The 16,821-nt window shown below is 46.2% G+C and overlaps 1 protein-coding gene across 1 annotated transcript in view; it reads right to left on the bottom strand.

Annotated features, from left to right (window-relative positions):
* CLIP2 (CAP-Gly domain containing linker protein 2) overlaps positions 1-16,821 on the bottom strand; it is a 60,828-nt gene that overhangs the window by 22,618 nt on the left and 21,389 nt on the right. The window contains exons 2-4 of the mRNA XM_075720127.1: positions 16,086-16,624; positions 5,417-5,541; positions 725-938 (exon numbers count right to left, since the gene is read on the bottom strand). Coding sequence (XP_075576242.1) covers positions 725-938; positions 5,417-5,541; positions 16,086-16,624 — 878 coding nt within the window. The remainder of the gene's footprint in view (positions 1-724; positions 939-5,416; positions 5,542-16,085; positions 16,625-16,821) is intronic.

The following is a 16,821-nucleotide window of genomic DNA, read 5'->3' as shown; positions in this document are numbered from 1 at the left end:
GTCAGGAAAGATTATCATGCATTGTATCATCTGCCTTCTTAAATATATTTTATTGATGACCTGCACTGGTGCAGTCCCCAACAGTGAGCTCAGCTGGGAGGACTGATCTCAACTAGAGACTGGTATGGGCTAGTTGGATCCAATCCCAGTAATGGATACTGCACCCTCGTCCCCAGCCAAGATGACTGCAGGTGCTATGCAGCACACACTATGGCAGAGTTAGAGCTTTTAATAATATTACAGCCTGCGCTGGTGTCCGCCTTCTTGAGTACCTGCCAAAGCACAAAGCACGTGATCCAGGACAGTGGCACCCCTCCACAGGAAAACACAGTCATTGCAGGAGCTTTTGCATAGCTGTTCAACACAGCAGCACACTGCTACACAACCATGAGGGACAAAAAGCAATAGCATTTTTTGCAGGGATCCTGCACAAAACCTGCTCTTGACAGTGGAACTGAGATTCATCCCATTGCAAATAGCACTTTCGGCACTTTAATGGTCACAACTGCTCAGTGTCTGTTATGCCATTCGTGTCCATGGAGGTAGTCCTATTTGTAAGGTGGGTAACAGTATCCCACACTCCACTCCCCTCATCTCATTGATGGTGAAGGAACAGCTGCCCCAGTGCAGCTGCTGAAACAAAACCCCAACCCTCCCACTTTGTAGAGCTGGGTCACAGAAGAAGTGGATCAAGGCTGTACCATCTCTGGAAAGAGCCACCTACCAGCCCACTGCGGCTGGGCCTGCCCCCAACAGATGATGCCACTGAGCTGACGGAGCTGATGGAGGAGCTGCTGGGGCTATGCGTTAAGGCAGACACTCCCATGGCCATTCGTTTGCTCTTCTTTGCCTTGGCGGGGCTGGTTGAGGGGAACCCAATCCGGATCACCTTGTGGATGGGAGCAAAGAGGCCAAACTTGGGAGGGCACTGAAAATACCTGTAATACAGGAGATGCACCAAGTCAGAATTGGTAGAGCACCCATCTCGCCCAAGCCCCACAGAATGGCATTGCTAAGCAATATGCATCCCCAGCCCTCAGCTCATCTCTTGGTGCTTTGCTGTGACGTTGTTTCCTGCGTGCAAGCAGTTGGATTATTCTCCTTTCCAGCCACCTAAGAGCAGCGGCAATCTCCATGTTTTCACTTGTGGTGCTTAAGCAGGGAACCCCGAGAGAATTGCCATGCACTAGTTGCTGCACACTTTGATGAGATGCCAGGAAAGACCCATCTGGTAGCCTGGATAGCACAAAGATCCAGCACACAAAAAGTGAGAGCACACACACTCCTTCCTTATCGCAACAAACCAACCTTCCCAAAAACTCATGTGTGTTCTCTACCCTGCTTTGCAAGAAAGTCACATAGCAAAGTGAGTCGAATAAAAAGATCTGAATCATACAGCTCTGTATAAATGTTCCTCCCAAAACAGAAGGGGAAAATGGCAGCTCCTAACTTTGAAGCTAAAAATACCATTACAGCAAACTCCAGTGTGTGCCATCTCCTCTGGGTGGCAGAGAAAGAGAAACTGGTTCCGATGCAAACAAACTTAGAAAGAAGCAAGCATAAAAAAGGGAGGATCAGATAATTACGGTGCAAGCTCTTTTCCACAATTGCAGTGAGCCCAATGATTAAGTCTCTCTGGAGCCCTCTTCCAGAATACAAATGAGTCAAAACCCACAGTGTCAAACCTTGGAAACCCCTTTAGAGCTTGGGCCGACTGGCCCAAGCTAGGTTTATCTGTTGCCGGCCAGCTGCACTGCAGCAAGTAAAACCAGATCATCTCCAGGTGTTGCATCCCCTTGTTTCAAGGGAGTAGTCAACACTGAAAACTGGATCCATTAAGAGTTCTTTCTCAAAGGCTTCATAGCAAGGTAGGGGAAAATACTGGGCCATATAATAGTCTGTCTTATGTTAACATAAAAAACAGGTCCTAATGAATAAATGACACAAATCCAGCTTTGCTAGCACAAGTCCTCTCTCTCCAGATGTGAGCAGCTGCTTCCCCAATTCCCTTTTAAAGTGCTGGCAGCCACGCGACTGTATCACAGGCAGACCTCTGTGTGCTTGGGAGGCCAGAGAACAGCCTGATATCCAGCCAGATGAGAAAGTGATTCATTTCCAAACATCTGCTTAAGCCCAATTTTTTTCTATAACAATCTTTAAAGAAAAAAAAAAAACCCAAACCAGAAACAACCCTCTACAACCCAAAATCACTTAGCCCTCTCTGCTTGCTGCCAACACAGGCTCTTGGGTTTGGAAAATCAGCCATACCGCAGGCTGACCTTGCTGTGGAAGAGAGACCCAAGGAAGAAAATCAGTCTGGCCTCTTGCAAACAAGCCAAAACCATGCTCAGCATCATATTCTCAAACCGAAGTAGGCACAGGCAGACCAACAGCACAGCCCAGCCCCTTCCCACAGGTCTAAGCACAGACTGGTACTTGTGGCTGTACAAGAATGCCAAGGGCTAAGTCCCTCAAAAGCCCCCTGACAGCTCTTAGCATGTCCAAACTTGCATCACTCTGTCTGCTCATTTTCTTTTAGTCCAGCCTGGAAGTGGTTGCAATTAACTTTTATAGTTCAGAAGCAGGAATTGAGTCCAGAACACTTTGCAGAAAAATAAAAATCTGCTTGAAAACCAAGAGTTGCTCTCACTGAGTGCTAAGGTGCTCTATACCCACATATACCCACATAAAAGAAACAGGGAAAACAAGTGGCATTGTGATAGCAATGCAAACTGCAGGTGGGAAACAGCACAGGAAATTTTGAAGTAGATTTAAAAAAAAAAAATCTTCAGTGCCCAAGGCCTGTAGCTGACACGTTTCAGACTATGTGAAAGAAAAGACATGAGCAGTTTAGTGGGCAAAGACTCCCATAGGAACAGAGGCAGACAAGAAAGAACAGTAAAATAAGCAAGTAAAGGTTAATATATTAGAGATGAGTAAGTGGAACTTGCTTGGCTTTGTGGATAAGAAACCAAAAAAACCACACCAGCACCTCTCTAGCCTCCTATGCAGACAGGAAAGCAGATGCAGCAAACCCCCCAGTGTCTCAGCAGCATCCATCTGATGTACGGAGAGGTGCTCACCACAGTGATATCCTTCTCCTCTCGGGCACTGCTGCTGAACCACAGCCTGCAGGCAGACTCCACCAGAGAACCACAAGCTGCTCAGGAAACCCTGGCCCTTCATGCTCCCCTTGATGCACATCCAGACCTGGATGCCCTTCCTGAACCTGCAGGAGAATCAGAGCGACCCTCCTCAAATTTCAGGTGATTCACCGCCGACTCAACTGGAGAACGCACGGCAGCAAAGGTGGTGACAGAGTCCTTTGCTCGCTCATTTACCCATGTGTTTGCTCTCCTACTTCCACTGGCTCAAGTTGCTGCTTTGGACCTGGCTCTCCTGCTGTAGCAGATGGCTACTGCAGCAGCGAGCACTGGTCTCAGGCGGCCAGGCCAAGGATACTCACTAGATGGCAACAACCACCAAAGCAGAGACTCCAAAGTCCTGGGCGGTCTCTGCCCAGACTGATTCTGGCAGGACAAGCTCAGGGCAGCATCAGGAACCCCATGTGGCAGTGGCAAACATGGGGAAGACTGTCTGAGGGGTGCCTGCATGCACAGAGGAAGTCAGTTTTACTATATTGGCTTCTCCTCCAAAGAGGAGAACAGCCGATTGCTGCTGAAATAGGCACATGCTGTAAGAAAATCAGAAGGTTGGATGAAGGCCCAAAGGATGAACAGGGACAATGCTTCAAACCTGCAGCCAGATCCTTGGTGGACAGAGAGTCCTTCAGCTGGAGAGCCCACATGTATTGTTGCTGTATCAGCAAGTATCCATTATTGCTAGATCCACAAAATCAGCCTGGACGCAAGGGGCAGGGATGCCTTACAGACTTCCCTCAGTCTCCCCTGTTTAATCCAAACCTACTAATTCACTCTTGCTCCCCAAACCCTGCTGTGGAACTCAATTTTTCCTTCTCTTGATAAAGCATGAAACAAAAGAGAAGCCTTGCAGACAGGGCACATATACCATAAAAACCTCAGCCAAGATGTAGCAGTTTCAGAAGATAGATGACTTCCAAAAGTTGGATTTTCAAAACACAGCAACAGAGGTGTGAGGATCAGAAGCAGAGAGAGCACCCTTACGCTCACATCTGTCTCCCACACCTTCCACATGCACAGAGACCATAAAAGATTTCTAAGCACCCTGAAAGTTAAGCTTAGAGATAATCTGTAGTGTATGATAAAGCAAGCAGGGACTTGGATTCACTCCATGACTCATTCTCTACCATCCCAGTTCTTTTCTTTTAAGAAAAGGCTGGAACTCAGCCATCTGCTGCCAATCATTTTCTGCTTTCTTGTTCTGACATTGAACAAGGCAGCATTTCTCTTACTTTAAATGAAAACGCATGGTTGCTGGACAAAATGAGGCTGACCCAACACGAGAAAACTTTATTACAGGACCTGAGATCTAACAAAGGAGGAACTCTCAGCTCCTCAGTTTCAAAGCTAAATCTCACCTCTAATGCAAGATTCCCTTAAGAAGCTCCAAGAAATCAACGGTATTTCCCACTGAAGGAACTTGTGAAGGACAAGGCATCAGTTCCACCTTTATTTGAAGCAGGGTCAAAGTGTTGCTGTATAACTCAGATTTGAACATCCCCAGGCTCAAGATCTGAGGCTGAGGGTCACTCCCTTACCTAACTTCCACATGAACAGAAACAGCTTCCCAGCAAGCCTGAGAGATGTCCCTGCCTAGTTTTATAGATACTAACAAGGGCTTTTTTTTAAAAGAAAACAGTGGAGGTGCCTGTGAAGTCAGAGGTGGCAAGATCAAATCAGCAGACAGCTGTCACACTACAGAATTAGTACAAGGACAGACAATGACCACCAATTGTTCTTTTAGATCTCTGGAAATTTGTCCCCAGAAAGAACAGAAAAAATAACATTAAGCTGAGGAAAAAAAAAAGAGAGTCAAATCTTTATCTGCTATAGTTCTGACAGGGTGAATTATAGATATAGTGCAAGAAGCAAGTTTATGATGGGAATAGTGCAGTAGAAAGCAGAGCTAATACAATCACAGAATCAATTCCTAGCAAAAACTGAATCCCACTCTAAGTTATCTCCTCTCCCTACTCTCTCCTGTTTCCTGAAGCCACTCAGGTTACTTCTTCATAGACGTTATCTGACCCTGCTTTAAAATGCTCCAGTGATGAGGTTTTTATTGATCTCCCTACAAAGACATCCCAAAGCTTACAAGACTCAAAACTGGACTCTTCCTCCCAACCCACAATGTCCAACCAAACACAGCCGCATGCAGCCCTGAGCCCTCCTCCCAGGTCCGTTTGGCCCCCAGCCACCCCAGGAGGTGTGCAGGACCCTACACGCCCCAGGCTGGGTTTGAGAGTGCACAGTACCTTGTACCAGCAACCGCTCCATCGTTCTTCCCCAGGGGTTCATCCAGCTCCACACCGCACCACTCTCCTTTGGCAAAATCCGTCTCTCCCACATAGCGCACAACTCCTGTCTTTGTCCCACCAACCTGTTGGAGATAAGATGCCGAGGGTTAGAGACGGCAGCGCTGGCACTGCCACAAGGGGACTGAAGCTGGGACGGCTAAGGAGAGAGGAGGAGTGGGGAAAGACATCAGTATTTTCTGTTTCACATCTAATGAAACCAGAACAGATAGTTTTCATATCAAGTTCTCCTAGCACTAAAGATGTCTCTCCAATAACTACAAGCAAGTCGACAAACTCCCACTTTTGGACCTGCCTGTCTGGAAGATGTTATAACAAATATAATGAAAACATATTTCAAGGCATCAACTAATTGCACAAAGTTACTTGTGAGGCCATGAAGGAGTTTAAGCCCTCCAAGCGCAGCTTATACCTGCCTTCTGTAAAGAACCAAGATCTGGACTAACAGGGCTTCAGTCCCGTGCTCTTTCAGCTGGCAGTTCCGAGCCATACTGGAACAGAACATCAAAGGGACAAGCTGAGCCAGGAAGGCACTCATCACTCCTCAGCTTGTCCTCATGCAGGGTTTGCTAGGAGGTAGCAAACAGCCCTCCCAGCAAACTTCTCAAAGTAGAGGCGTTTTGCACAGGAAAAAACCCTGCACTTTTACCTACACATCCTACATCAATTCACGGCACTAGCGTGCTGCATGGGAAAGGGTCTCATCTCACTGCTAGGCTTCCACTAGCGCAGATTTTTTCCCTTCATGGAGAAATAAGAATAAATCACACCTTTTGCCCCCGTATGTACACTTAAAAGCTTTCAGTGTGCTGAGTAGACTCCAGGAGAGCGTAAGTCAGGAATGTATGAAGCTGTGTGTTGATCAGTGCTATGAAAGCACATTTCACTGAGGAGCAGCTGCCTCTGCACTAGAAGCTCCTACTTACATACTTGTGCTGAAAAAAGAAAGATGGAGAAGTAGGAGGGTGGTTCTAAAGGTTCATACTTTAAACTAAATCAGCATATGATTTAAACCTTTTTTAGCCTAACCTCTGCCAGGTTCAAGGAAGAAAGCTTAAAAAATAAGTTTAAAATTAAATTTGCAGCTTTGTCTTGAATGACTTGCTGTTATTAATTTTCTTAATATTAAATTTTACATAAATAGGTATCAACAGAGTAATATCCTCCTAGAGAAAACAGTAACAGTCAAATGCAGAAATCTCCAGTTTTGTGTATTCTGGGGTAGGGATGTTATAGATTTACTAATTCTAAATCCCTAAAAATTCTGAAAATTACTTACGCAAAGGAGAAAGAGTTTTCCCAGCCTAAAAATAACTGCACCTGAATGGACTAGAGAACACAGCTCTGAAGTCTGGGTCCTACCTCAAGTCCTGGGAGGCTGCGCTGCAGCACGCAGCTTGAGTTAGTCTTCTGTAATTTCTCTCACTAGGGATACAAAGTGCTGCATATGGAAAAACCTTTGCTGATGTTGTTCTCTTTGCTATAAGGAGGAGGAAAATATTTGCCAGCAGGAAAAGTATCACAAGAAAGCTTTCTGGTCCTACACTGCATTGAGGAGTAAAAAGATGATTCAATTTCAGTATTAGGTACTTGGCAAGTTACAGATTTGAACAGTTGCAGTAAAATTCTTTACCTATCACTCACAGTCAAACGGCAGTCCCCTCTTTGATTTATTTGAGTTTATACAGAGTTAACCTCTCAATATTAATGCAATGATTTAATGCCATTCTAATACATTTCTTTAGCTGCAAGTTGAACTCAATATAGGTGTAATTCATCTTAATGTCATTTATAGGAACCTACCATTGCTGGTAAGCTCCCTCAATTTTATTTTTATTGAGTTCTAATTACAGATATTGAGCCACATTTCCTTTACCAAGCCACACGGTCCCGACCCCACGGAGCCTCATGTTAACACCTTAAAAACCTGATGAGCTCCCTCCACCAGCATGACTCTTACCATGCTATTCTGGGGCATAAACTAGAGGGGCCACACTCCTCTGTCCACACAAACCACAGGACCGCTCAGTTACATCCCCATAGATATTATTTATTTTGAGAAAGCCATTTCCAAACAGGAGAGAAAATAACTAGCCCTACTGACTTAATAAACACATTATCTAATTATGCCAATACCAAAACTGCGCAGTAAGAGATTGGGTCACGTTCCTACCCGAAAGCCATACATCAGTGAAGATACATCGGTGCAGATCACATCTAACACTCCCCCAAACGGCAATGTGATTCTCTGCTTCCAAAGCAATGTATTTTATTTTCTCTTTCAAGCATTAATTATTCTACCATCTTTTCTATAAAATACACCCCTGACATACAGCATTATTTTTCTCCCCCAAGCCAGAACAGATACATCTGCCCTCTGACAGCCTGGGCTCCCCGCATCCCTCCATGGCTGGCAGTACAGTCAGCAGCCAATATTGGGCTGTCACACTTGCATGCCAGAACTCGACCCTCTTGTTGAGCCTCCCATCTTTTGGCAGGCACACAGAAACTCTTATTGATGGAGAGCCTAGAAAATTCATCCGATTCAGACATGCAGATTTATTCAGCCCTGATAATCTGCTAATGCTGCTAAAATAAATAATGTGGTTTAGAAAAAGGCAGCTGGCAGGTTATATCAGCACATGAAACAGCCTCATCAAAACAGAAGTGTTTGTTTCTATCAGAACCTTCAATAAATCAGAGGAATCACCTTGGAAGGAGGATAAAAGGCAGCTTGTGAAAGCCAGGGAGGTTAGCAATTGCATGGCATAACTCATGGTAGCTCACAGCCGCCCCTTCTGCCCACACCTAGCTTTGATATCTGGGCGTGAAAGACGGCCGAGCGTGGATGGCTCCTATTGCACTAACACGACTGCCACCATCACGCTAGAGACCAGAGGATTTCCATCCTGTGAACATCTTAGCCTGCCATGAGCATCAGTGCCACCCTCAGTGACGAGTCTGCCTATGGAAAACCTGTCTGCATCTCTAGGCCTGGCACATTTATCAGAGCCACAACCACACCCTCAACTCGCCCAGTGTATGGAGTTAAGCAAAGACAAACTGGACAGGGCAACCCGTCTCTTTGCTAAAGCACGAGACAGCACAGAGTTAACAAGGCTTCCAGCAAGCTCAGCTACACCCCAGCAGTTCAGACATGCCATGGCTTTTACAGTTGACAAGTTTCATTCAAAAATGAACACAACTCCCAAAACTTTTCTGAGAAGCCTTTAATAGTTACCTTACCAAAACTATTACTGAGATTATTCATGTCCAAGAGAATGGGATTTTACCAAATGTAAAGTGTTATTGGTTTTAGTTATAGTTGGGGGGGGGGGGGGGGGGGGCGGGGGAAGCAGCTAAAACCAGCTCTTTCTTGAAGCTGCAAAAACCAGGAACAATATTGACATAGTGATATAAAATTTTTTGGTTCGGAGCGTATTTTGACCAGCATCAACATTCAAGTTTCTCTGCTTCACATAAAAATACTTACCATTAACTTTAAATAAGCTCATGGTGGTCCACCCTCTCCAGCTGGATTCAAGCAGCCTCAGAGCCACACACCTCTGATCTCTTGGGAAGTTCAGCTCCAGACTGAAGTTCTCTGCCTCAGCTCCAATGCCTTTTTCATGCCTTTGACTAGAGACCATGTTCCTGATCTGGCCTTTCCTCAACAAAAGATCTCCAATAGTCTCAAGAGACAGTCTTGGGCTTGACCTTCACAACAAAATGAAGCTAGGAATATTTAACAGGTCTGTGTCCTAACTGGTGAATCAGAAAAGCAACATGCACTCATAGAAGAAGGACATCCATATACCTTCCCTGCTAACTGTAGTATCACTGACATCATCTTTTACTATGGTTTTCTCATCAAAATGACAAAATCGGATCCAGACCAGTACCCCAGGGCTGAAAAGACAATGATGCTAATCCTTCCAGACAGTGTCTTCATCAGAGCTGCTAATATATCATTTAAGCAATTTACCAAATTAGCACCAGGCCATATCTCAGTCTGGCTGCTGCAAGTCAGACTCCTTCCAGCCTGCATTTGCTCTTTTCCCCTTATGTCCTCCCTGCTCGCCTCACAGCCTGTGGGCAATGCACTGCTTGCAATACACTCCAATAGTGCTCACAGAGAGAAGAGAAGTAAAACTGTAAGTGTCATTCATGCCAACAGGGACTGTTCCCTACCAAATCACGCATGATTCAGGGGTCAGCAACGGTTGTAGATGCCTGCTTGAGCATATCCCCAGGCAGAAACCACAGAGATGATGCCGCGCTGTCTGCTTAAAATTCTGATTTACCCGTCTAAATGTATTTTCTCAGCGGCTTTCCAAAGCATTTCCACAAGACAGTGCCACTGACAAGCAGGTTGAGGCAGGAACAGTAAGTGCCCAAGCACAGCATGCTGACATGCCTCCTCTGCAGGGTTCCCGTGTCCCATGCAGGGTCCTGGAGGAGCCGTGAAACTCTCCTACTACTCGCCTGTGGGAAGAGAAAGGAAGGGGACGGTGGGGAAGGGGCAGACACAGGACACTTTCTTTACTCCAAGGACCTTCAACTACTTTTAATGTGTAGCGCATAAGCTTACTCTACACTGTTATTGGATGATACTAACAAGAAATTGGAGCTCACCTTTATTGGACAAGTGCTGCTTGCTCCAGTTTGAGCTGTAGCTGCAGGCTGTATCCAGCGTGTAAACTAAAGCAGCCATCCTTTCCCTTGGGGAAGAAAAGGGTTCCCCCCCCCCCCCCCCCCCCCCCCCTCATTCACCCAGAGAAGGAGTCTACTTCCACCCAAGCTGAGAGAGGTAGAAGCTGTGTTTTTCCACCATGCATAATTTAGCTCTTCAAGCATTGATGGCAGAAGATTATTATACAAGACAATTTACAGAGGGTGGGTTTTTTGCAGCAGGGGGGTGTGGGTCCAGCCATTACCGATCACATGAAATAACAATCCGTAAGTACAAGCAGGTAGATGCGCATACCTATGGGAAACGCATGCCATCACTTACTGGGGCTGTGTCCTAGCTGACAGCCAGGGACTGTGTTCAGCAAGCTAGTGGTAAGGTGGAGATCTGGCTCGTGGTCAGGTTTGTCTGTAAATACAATTTACTCCAGGTGGCATCTGACTATCAGCAGCTTCATCTGACCAGATACTCACTATGTCATCTGTGAATGCCAGAACACGCTTTTAGGGTGAGGGGAGAAAGAGACAACCAGGAATTGCAGGACAGTCCTCCCTACATGAAGTTACAGGAATTTTTATAGTTTCTTTTAATCCAACCACTTATCTTTGTGCCTTCCCTTCCCCACAGCATGAGTCAGCATTGCACAGGAATGAGTCTGACAGCGCTGCTGATGCAAGACATATGTGCATATTTACCTTTCAGGCACCAGTGAGAAAATAATGTCCTAGGGACGTGGTGTAAGAGGAAAGCCTAGAATTACAGCATCCCCTCCTGAGGCTGTCTCTGATACAAAGTCTGCCCATGTTAGTAATACAGTTTGCTCCACCACAGGCCACTTACCACTCCTATTTTATGACAGATATTGCACACAGAAGACAAGGACTGGCCAATGCATCAGCCCAAATGAACGGTTAGGAAGGTGTGCGCATGCACAAAAAGCCTCAAAGGGTTAATGTGGCAGCAGGGCAAGGCGGTTGCTTTGGGCTATTTACTTCCTCTTAGTTTCACTGCAGTGACAGGGAACACTTGCTCCTGTGACAACAGCAGTCATGCTGTATTTCACACCACACAAGGGCAACAATCTTACATGGTGAGCAAGGAGCTGGGACTAGGAGACCTAGATGTTTTCCTGTCTCTTGAACCCTGCAAACAGCTGGAAGACTGCACTTCCCACTGCCTGTCACAAAATTCCATAGGGATGGAGATCCATCGTTCCCACGCTCCCTGTGCAAGGTCTTGGGCCTTGCCATATTGCTACGCTCTCTAGTCATGACACAGCAATTGCTGGTCTCATTGCCTGCTTTCAGCTCGGTCCATAGAGAAACACTAAAAACACCTTCCCTGAAAATACTGCCTTGGTAGAACTACAGAATAGGATCCTTCTTTCTTTACTGCCTGGTTTGCAATAAGGAAGTCAGTCTTGTCACTGTTCATCTGTAAAGCCCGTACAGGAGCATTGCCGCACCTCTAAGACCGCAGCAAGCTGGGAGAGCTCCGACCGTTAACCAGGAAAATAAAGAGCACGAATCCTTCCTTCGTAACACCTCACGTGCCTTCGCAGCAGCAAGGCTTCAGTCGCAGGCACTGAAATAGCTCAAAGCGATCTGGCAGCAGCACAGCAAGTAGTTGTCTCTGCCCAAGGAGAAGGGCTTAGGCTGCACTTCTCCTCACCGGGGAGCTTCTAATGGAAATGATTTTTCACTCAGGTGGTTAAAGGCTTTCTGCAGCTTCAGGCTGGCAGAGCAGGGTTGGGGTGGGGGCATGCAGGGGGACGCTAAAGAAAAAGACATGATTAGTTTATTCATGAGAATTTTCTGTCATTTCCCAGTAGCCAGAGGTTGCAACACACCACAGGCAAAAACACTTTGCAGCATACAGAGAAGAAAATGATTAAAATCACACGCTCAGGGGGAGCCCAGAGTCTATTTCCACCAGCCTAACCAGCCCACCGCAGCAGTCCTGCCTGTCCGTCAGCCGAGGCACCGCTCTGTTGTAATCTCCCTGCTAGTGTTGCTTCTGCTATTCTGCCATCTACTCTGGTTTTGGCTAGTTCTAGCAGAATCACAAACCTAGAATCCATCGAAAGGTGTCTGGGGCAACACACCACAGCAATAGAGTCAACCCATCACTGGGATAGAACCCGGCCCTGAAAAAATCTTGCTTATGACTACATTTCAGTACTGAGAGTACAAACCCAGATAGCAGACAGAAGGATGCCTAAAGGGCAGAATACCTCTATGAAGAGGATTTTTTTTTTCATTATTTTTTATTTAGACTGACATATAGAGAACAGCCACCTCCTTCCCACCCTTAAGAAAGCAACTACATCCAGGGTGGAATGAGTTCAGCTGCTGAGAAGGCCTCCCCACAAAGCATGCAAAATACATTTTCTTAGGCAAAAACCACAGCAGAGATTCCTCCCAAGCAGAAAATGCTGAACTGCTCCATTGCCCTGTTTCCTTCCTTTCTTTCCCTGGAGGAAGCCAACAAGCCAGCCGCACATTAACAGCAGTACTCCAGCAATTACCATGCTTTGGGAAGCTCCATTCTTACTAAAGCAAAGGTTAATTGTTCCACATTCATCTGCCAGACTTCAAGAGATGAGTTCTACAGTATTAGAGTGGGTTTTTCATCTCTTTAATGCAATTTTTGCATCTCTGGGAAAAAGTCCGAGTCAGAAAGTGCCAAAGGCAAATACTATCTAATTCTTCTAATGGAAAGCTTCTAATGGAAAGCTAAAAGTCACTTTTCACAACAACTACAGTCAGAAAGGGTCTCAGGACGAAGTCACTGAAAAGCAAAAATGTCTTCAAGCCATAACGGACCTTAATGAAGTTAAAGAAAACCCCCAGCAGGAAATGACCAGAATGCAGAGCAGCCAGGTGTCAGTCTTACAGACCTGGAAGGGACCCCTGCAACCTTGCACTCCATCCACCGAGCAATTACAGAAAACACATGTCCTCCCTTCACTTGAAAAGCCTTTGGTGGATCCTATCTGCCTAAAAGCCACTCTCAAATAAAAAGATAATCTTTCAGAAAAGCACGGGCAAAAAAATAAAGATAACTAAAACTGTACCATTCCATAGAGGACAAGAGCAAAGACTTACTTGGGGAATTTGAGGAAACTCAGGTTAACCCAGAATTATTGTTTATGTATTCAAACACCAAACATCATTAGCTGACATCTCCATTACTAAAAAAAGCCATCTGCCAAGCCAAGCACATGTTACTGAACCATAACAACAAATTATTTCTTCTTGTTGTCATTATCTGTTCTTTTCCTGGAACTCTACTACTACATGCAAATAATTCCTGATGTTTCTGTAAGCTGAGCATTCCTGCTAGAGCCAGCAAGATGCTGAGCTCATTCCAGATTCGGTCTTTTGGAGCTATTTATCACACTAACAGATCGTAGCACAAATTTTATCTTATAACATCTGGGGTGGATAAATTAGCAGGCAGGAAGGAAGGGCTTTTAAGGGTGCACGTTCATTAAACCCAACCAAACAAAAAAACAACCAAAACCACACCCCAAACCCCAAAAAACAACTCAGCAGAAGCCAAGGGGAGAGATGCTAACAGTTTGTATTGCATGGTTATGGTGAAATCTCAATCTGCGTGGGCCCCGCTGAGGTAAGCGGAGTATTGAGTGGACAGACCCTGCCTCGGTGAGCTTACAGTCAGAAGAAGAGAGGGGTTAAACAACAAAGTCTGGAGAACGCTATTCCATTGCCTGGCTGGTTCAGAAAGAACAGAGCCAAGTTTACCATAGATTTTTATATTTTGCAGTTTACCTTCTGTGACTGCTGTTCCTAAAATGAGAAGTTCTCACCTGAGCACTCTCCCCACTCCCTGCAACAGGTAAAGGAGAAGATGGGAGCAAACAAATAAACTGATCAAAGGAGGACAGATTCCCCAGGTTCATTTTTCCCCATGTGTGGCTGCTTTACCACACCAACATGAAGCATCAGTGCGTGTGTAAACAGAGAATGTCTCTGCCACCTTTCCCTGCCCACCCCGGCCCCTGGGACCAGCAGGGACAGCAGCAGCTTTGCTGACAGTAGGGGTGGGGAGGGAAGAGAGGTAGACTCTGGTGAAGTCAGGAGGAAGGCAGACAAGCGACAAACCCTCGAGCAGCTGTCAGCTCCTGCTGTGATACAGAATGCAATGCACATTTTGGGGAAAATTTGAGAACATAAAACTTTCTCACCTCTATGGCTAGGCCTACAAGCTCACGTGTTCACACTAGATTTACTAAGTGTCATATCCAGCGGGCACAAGCAGAACCCATCTTCACTTTTCCTCCTCCAAAAATGAACCAACTTTAAATTGTTTATATTTTATTTAAATAAAATGAAAACTGTTGGACAACCCAACAGTGTTTTGGTGTGCAACTGCATTGCTAGCTTTGAAAGCGTATTTGTAATGCCAGAGGTGCCTGACATTTGGACACAATAGGTCCTGAAATCCTCAGAGCAGGTTGTGCCATGTGAAGTTTTGACTCGGAAGACACGTGTGGCTTGTCACAGCCACTCGGTGCTCCCCAGCCACCTAGGGCTGCTCTAACGTGGCCCAGCTGCCCAGGGTCCCCGTGGGGCTGCAGAGAGCAAAGGAATCAAATCCATCAGCTTGAGCCGCAGCCTGCCCAGGGTTGCTGCTATCACCAGCAGAAAAACCTGCTCTCTGAGACCACAAAGGACATTTGAGACTGTCTCTGCCACCCCTTTGCACACACTCCTGGATTCACATTGGCTGTGGAGCCAAGTTCTGCCAAGCCCCTGTCATTAACCAATGGCAAGTCTGTCTACACTTCCCTACTACTACCATTGGTATTGGAACCAGGTGCCCCTAAAAGGAAATGCTACATAGCTAACTTTAAATGGGAGCCAGATTGCCCAGGATGCACAAAGACTAACCCTCTGCACCCTGTCATCGGTGTCAGTCAGCCACCTTTATCCTTTAGATCCAGGGATATTCCTGGGGATACAGTCGCAACACATCTGTGCTCAAATGCTTGGCTCTTCCAATATTTGATATCACAGTATGTATCATACCCACTAAATAAAACTAAACTCTCTTTTACAGAACTGTAGAACAAAACTCAGTCTTTCCATGCTTTGATATCTTTCTTTTCCTTCTCCATCTCCACTGAAAGCACTACTCCTTTGCTAGGACACAAATGGTGACAAGCTTGATGGCAAACTTCCAGCAAGCCATTCTTAGCCCAAGCGCGGCATTTTGGCTTAAAGTCATCAGGTACTCTATTCTAGATCATGAAAACAACAACAGAAATCAGATGTGGAGAACACATCCATCAGTACAGTAATCTCTCCCAAAGTCCTGCCCTTTTATAAAAATAATTGCAGGTTCCTTTCTGTACAGGAAAGGAGTTAGTGTCATATTCAACATACATATAAAAACTGAAGCGCCAAAAGGGGAGTGACCAGCTAGGACAGATTCTTGCAAATACTTGCAGAGTATGTACAATCACATGCAACAAGACACTCCTTGTTGCAAATTCCTCGAAAGCCCCAATACACACCATTATGGAGAGATCACTGGATTGGAAAAATAATAATCAAGGATTTTTCTTCTATTTCCCTCTCACATTTGAGTTGTTCTCTCTCTGACCTCATTCTACTGCTCAGGACTTGTCCAATACAAGAAACGCGCTGGAATATGTTGTCTTGCATCAACGTGAAAGACAGACACACGTCCAGAAGACTCAGCATCCCAAGTAACAGTGAATGCCTATGCCTGCTTGGTCCAGGCATCCCCCTTCCAATACCACGCTCTGTCCCATACCTCACCACCAACTCTGTCCTCCTTTTGTCTCATCCTGAACCTGACCAGGAACACTTAGGGAGGGGACAAATTCTTGTCCTTTGCCTTTCTAGCAGGACCCCGCGATCAACTCACCAGCACTCGATCTCCAAGCCGTAAGTCCTTCTCCCCTTTTTTCACAGACCCACTGTCCGAGAGGTTAGATCCAGACTCGTTGCCCGTCTTCATGGCGCTGTTCAGGACGCTCTCCCGCAGGGGGATGACGCGAGTGGAGAGAGGTGGCGTGGCCGTCCCCGAGTGCAGTGACAAGTTCTGAGCCGTCAGGGAGTCCACGGAGGGGGCGTCGCTCCCCGAGCCCTCGGCCACCGGCTGCCGCGTCAGCTTGGACGGTCGTGTAAAAATCCCCTGCAGCGGCTGGCATTCAAAGTAACGTACTCCACCGACAGAGCCGTCATTCTTACCCACCGGGTCATCCAGAACGACCCCTGCCCACTGGCCTGGAGCAAATTGCGTCTCCCCAAGATACTGGATGACACCTGGCTTCACTCCATTTACCCAGACGCGTTCACCCACCACAAAGTCTCCCAGGAAATCATCGCCCACCTCGGCAACCTTTGAACCTGACTTCTCGGCGCTGGCGGTGGAGGTGGTACCCTGCTTGTGTAAAGGTGAGCCTGTGAATCAAGGGAAAAGAGGTTTTGGTATGAGGAGAAATCCTAAAAGGCAGCCAAACACCAGGAAAGGGCATTTACAAAAAGGAAACATCTGGGACCACGGCTTAGGTCGCAGGTTTACACTAGGTGAAAGTTAAAACCTGAGCGACACCGTTACTTACACATCTTCCTCAGCAGGAAAGCAATCTGCACAGAAA

This window comes from Pelecanus crispus, chromosome 12 (genome assembly GCF_030463565.1).
Source record: "Pelecanus crispus isolate bPelCri1 chromosome 12, bPelCri1.pri, whole genome shotgun sequence".
NCBI lineage: Eukaryota > Metazoa > Chordata > Aves > Pelecaniformes > Pelecanidae > Pelecanus > Pelecanus crispus.
This window is presented reverse-complemented; position numbering and strand designations above follow the sequence as displayed.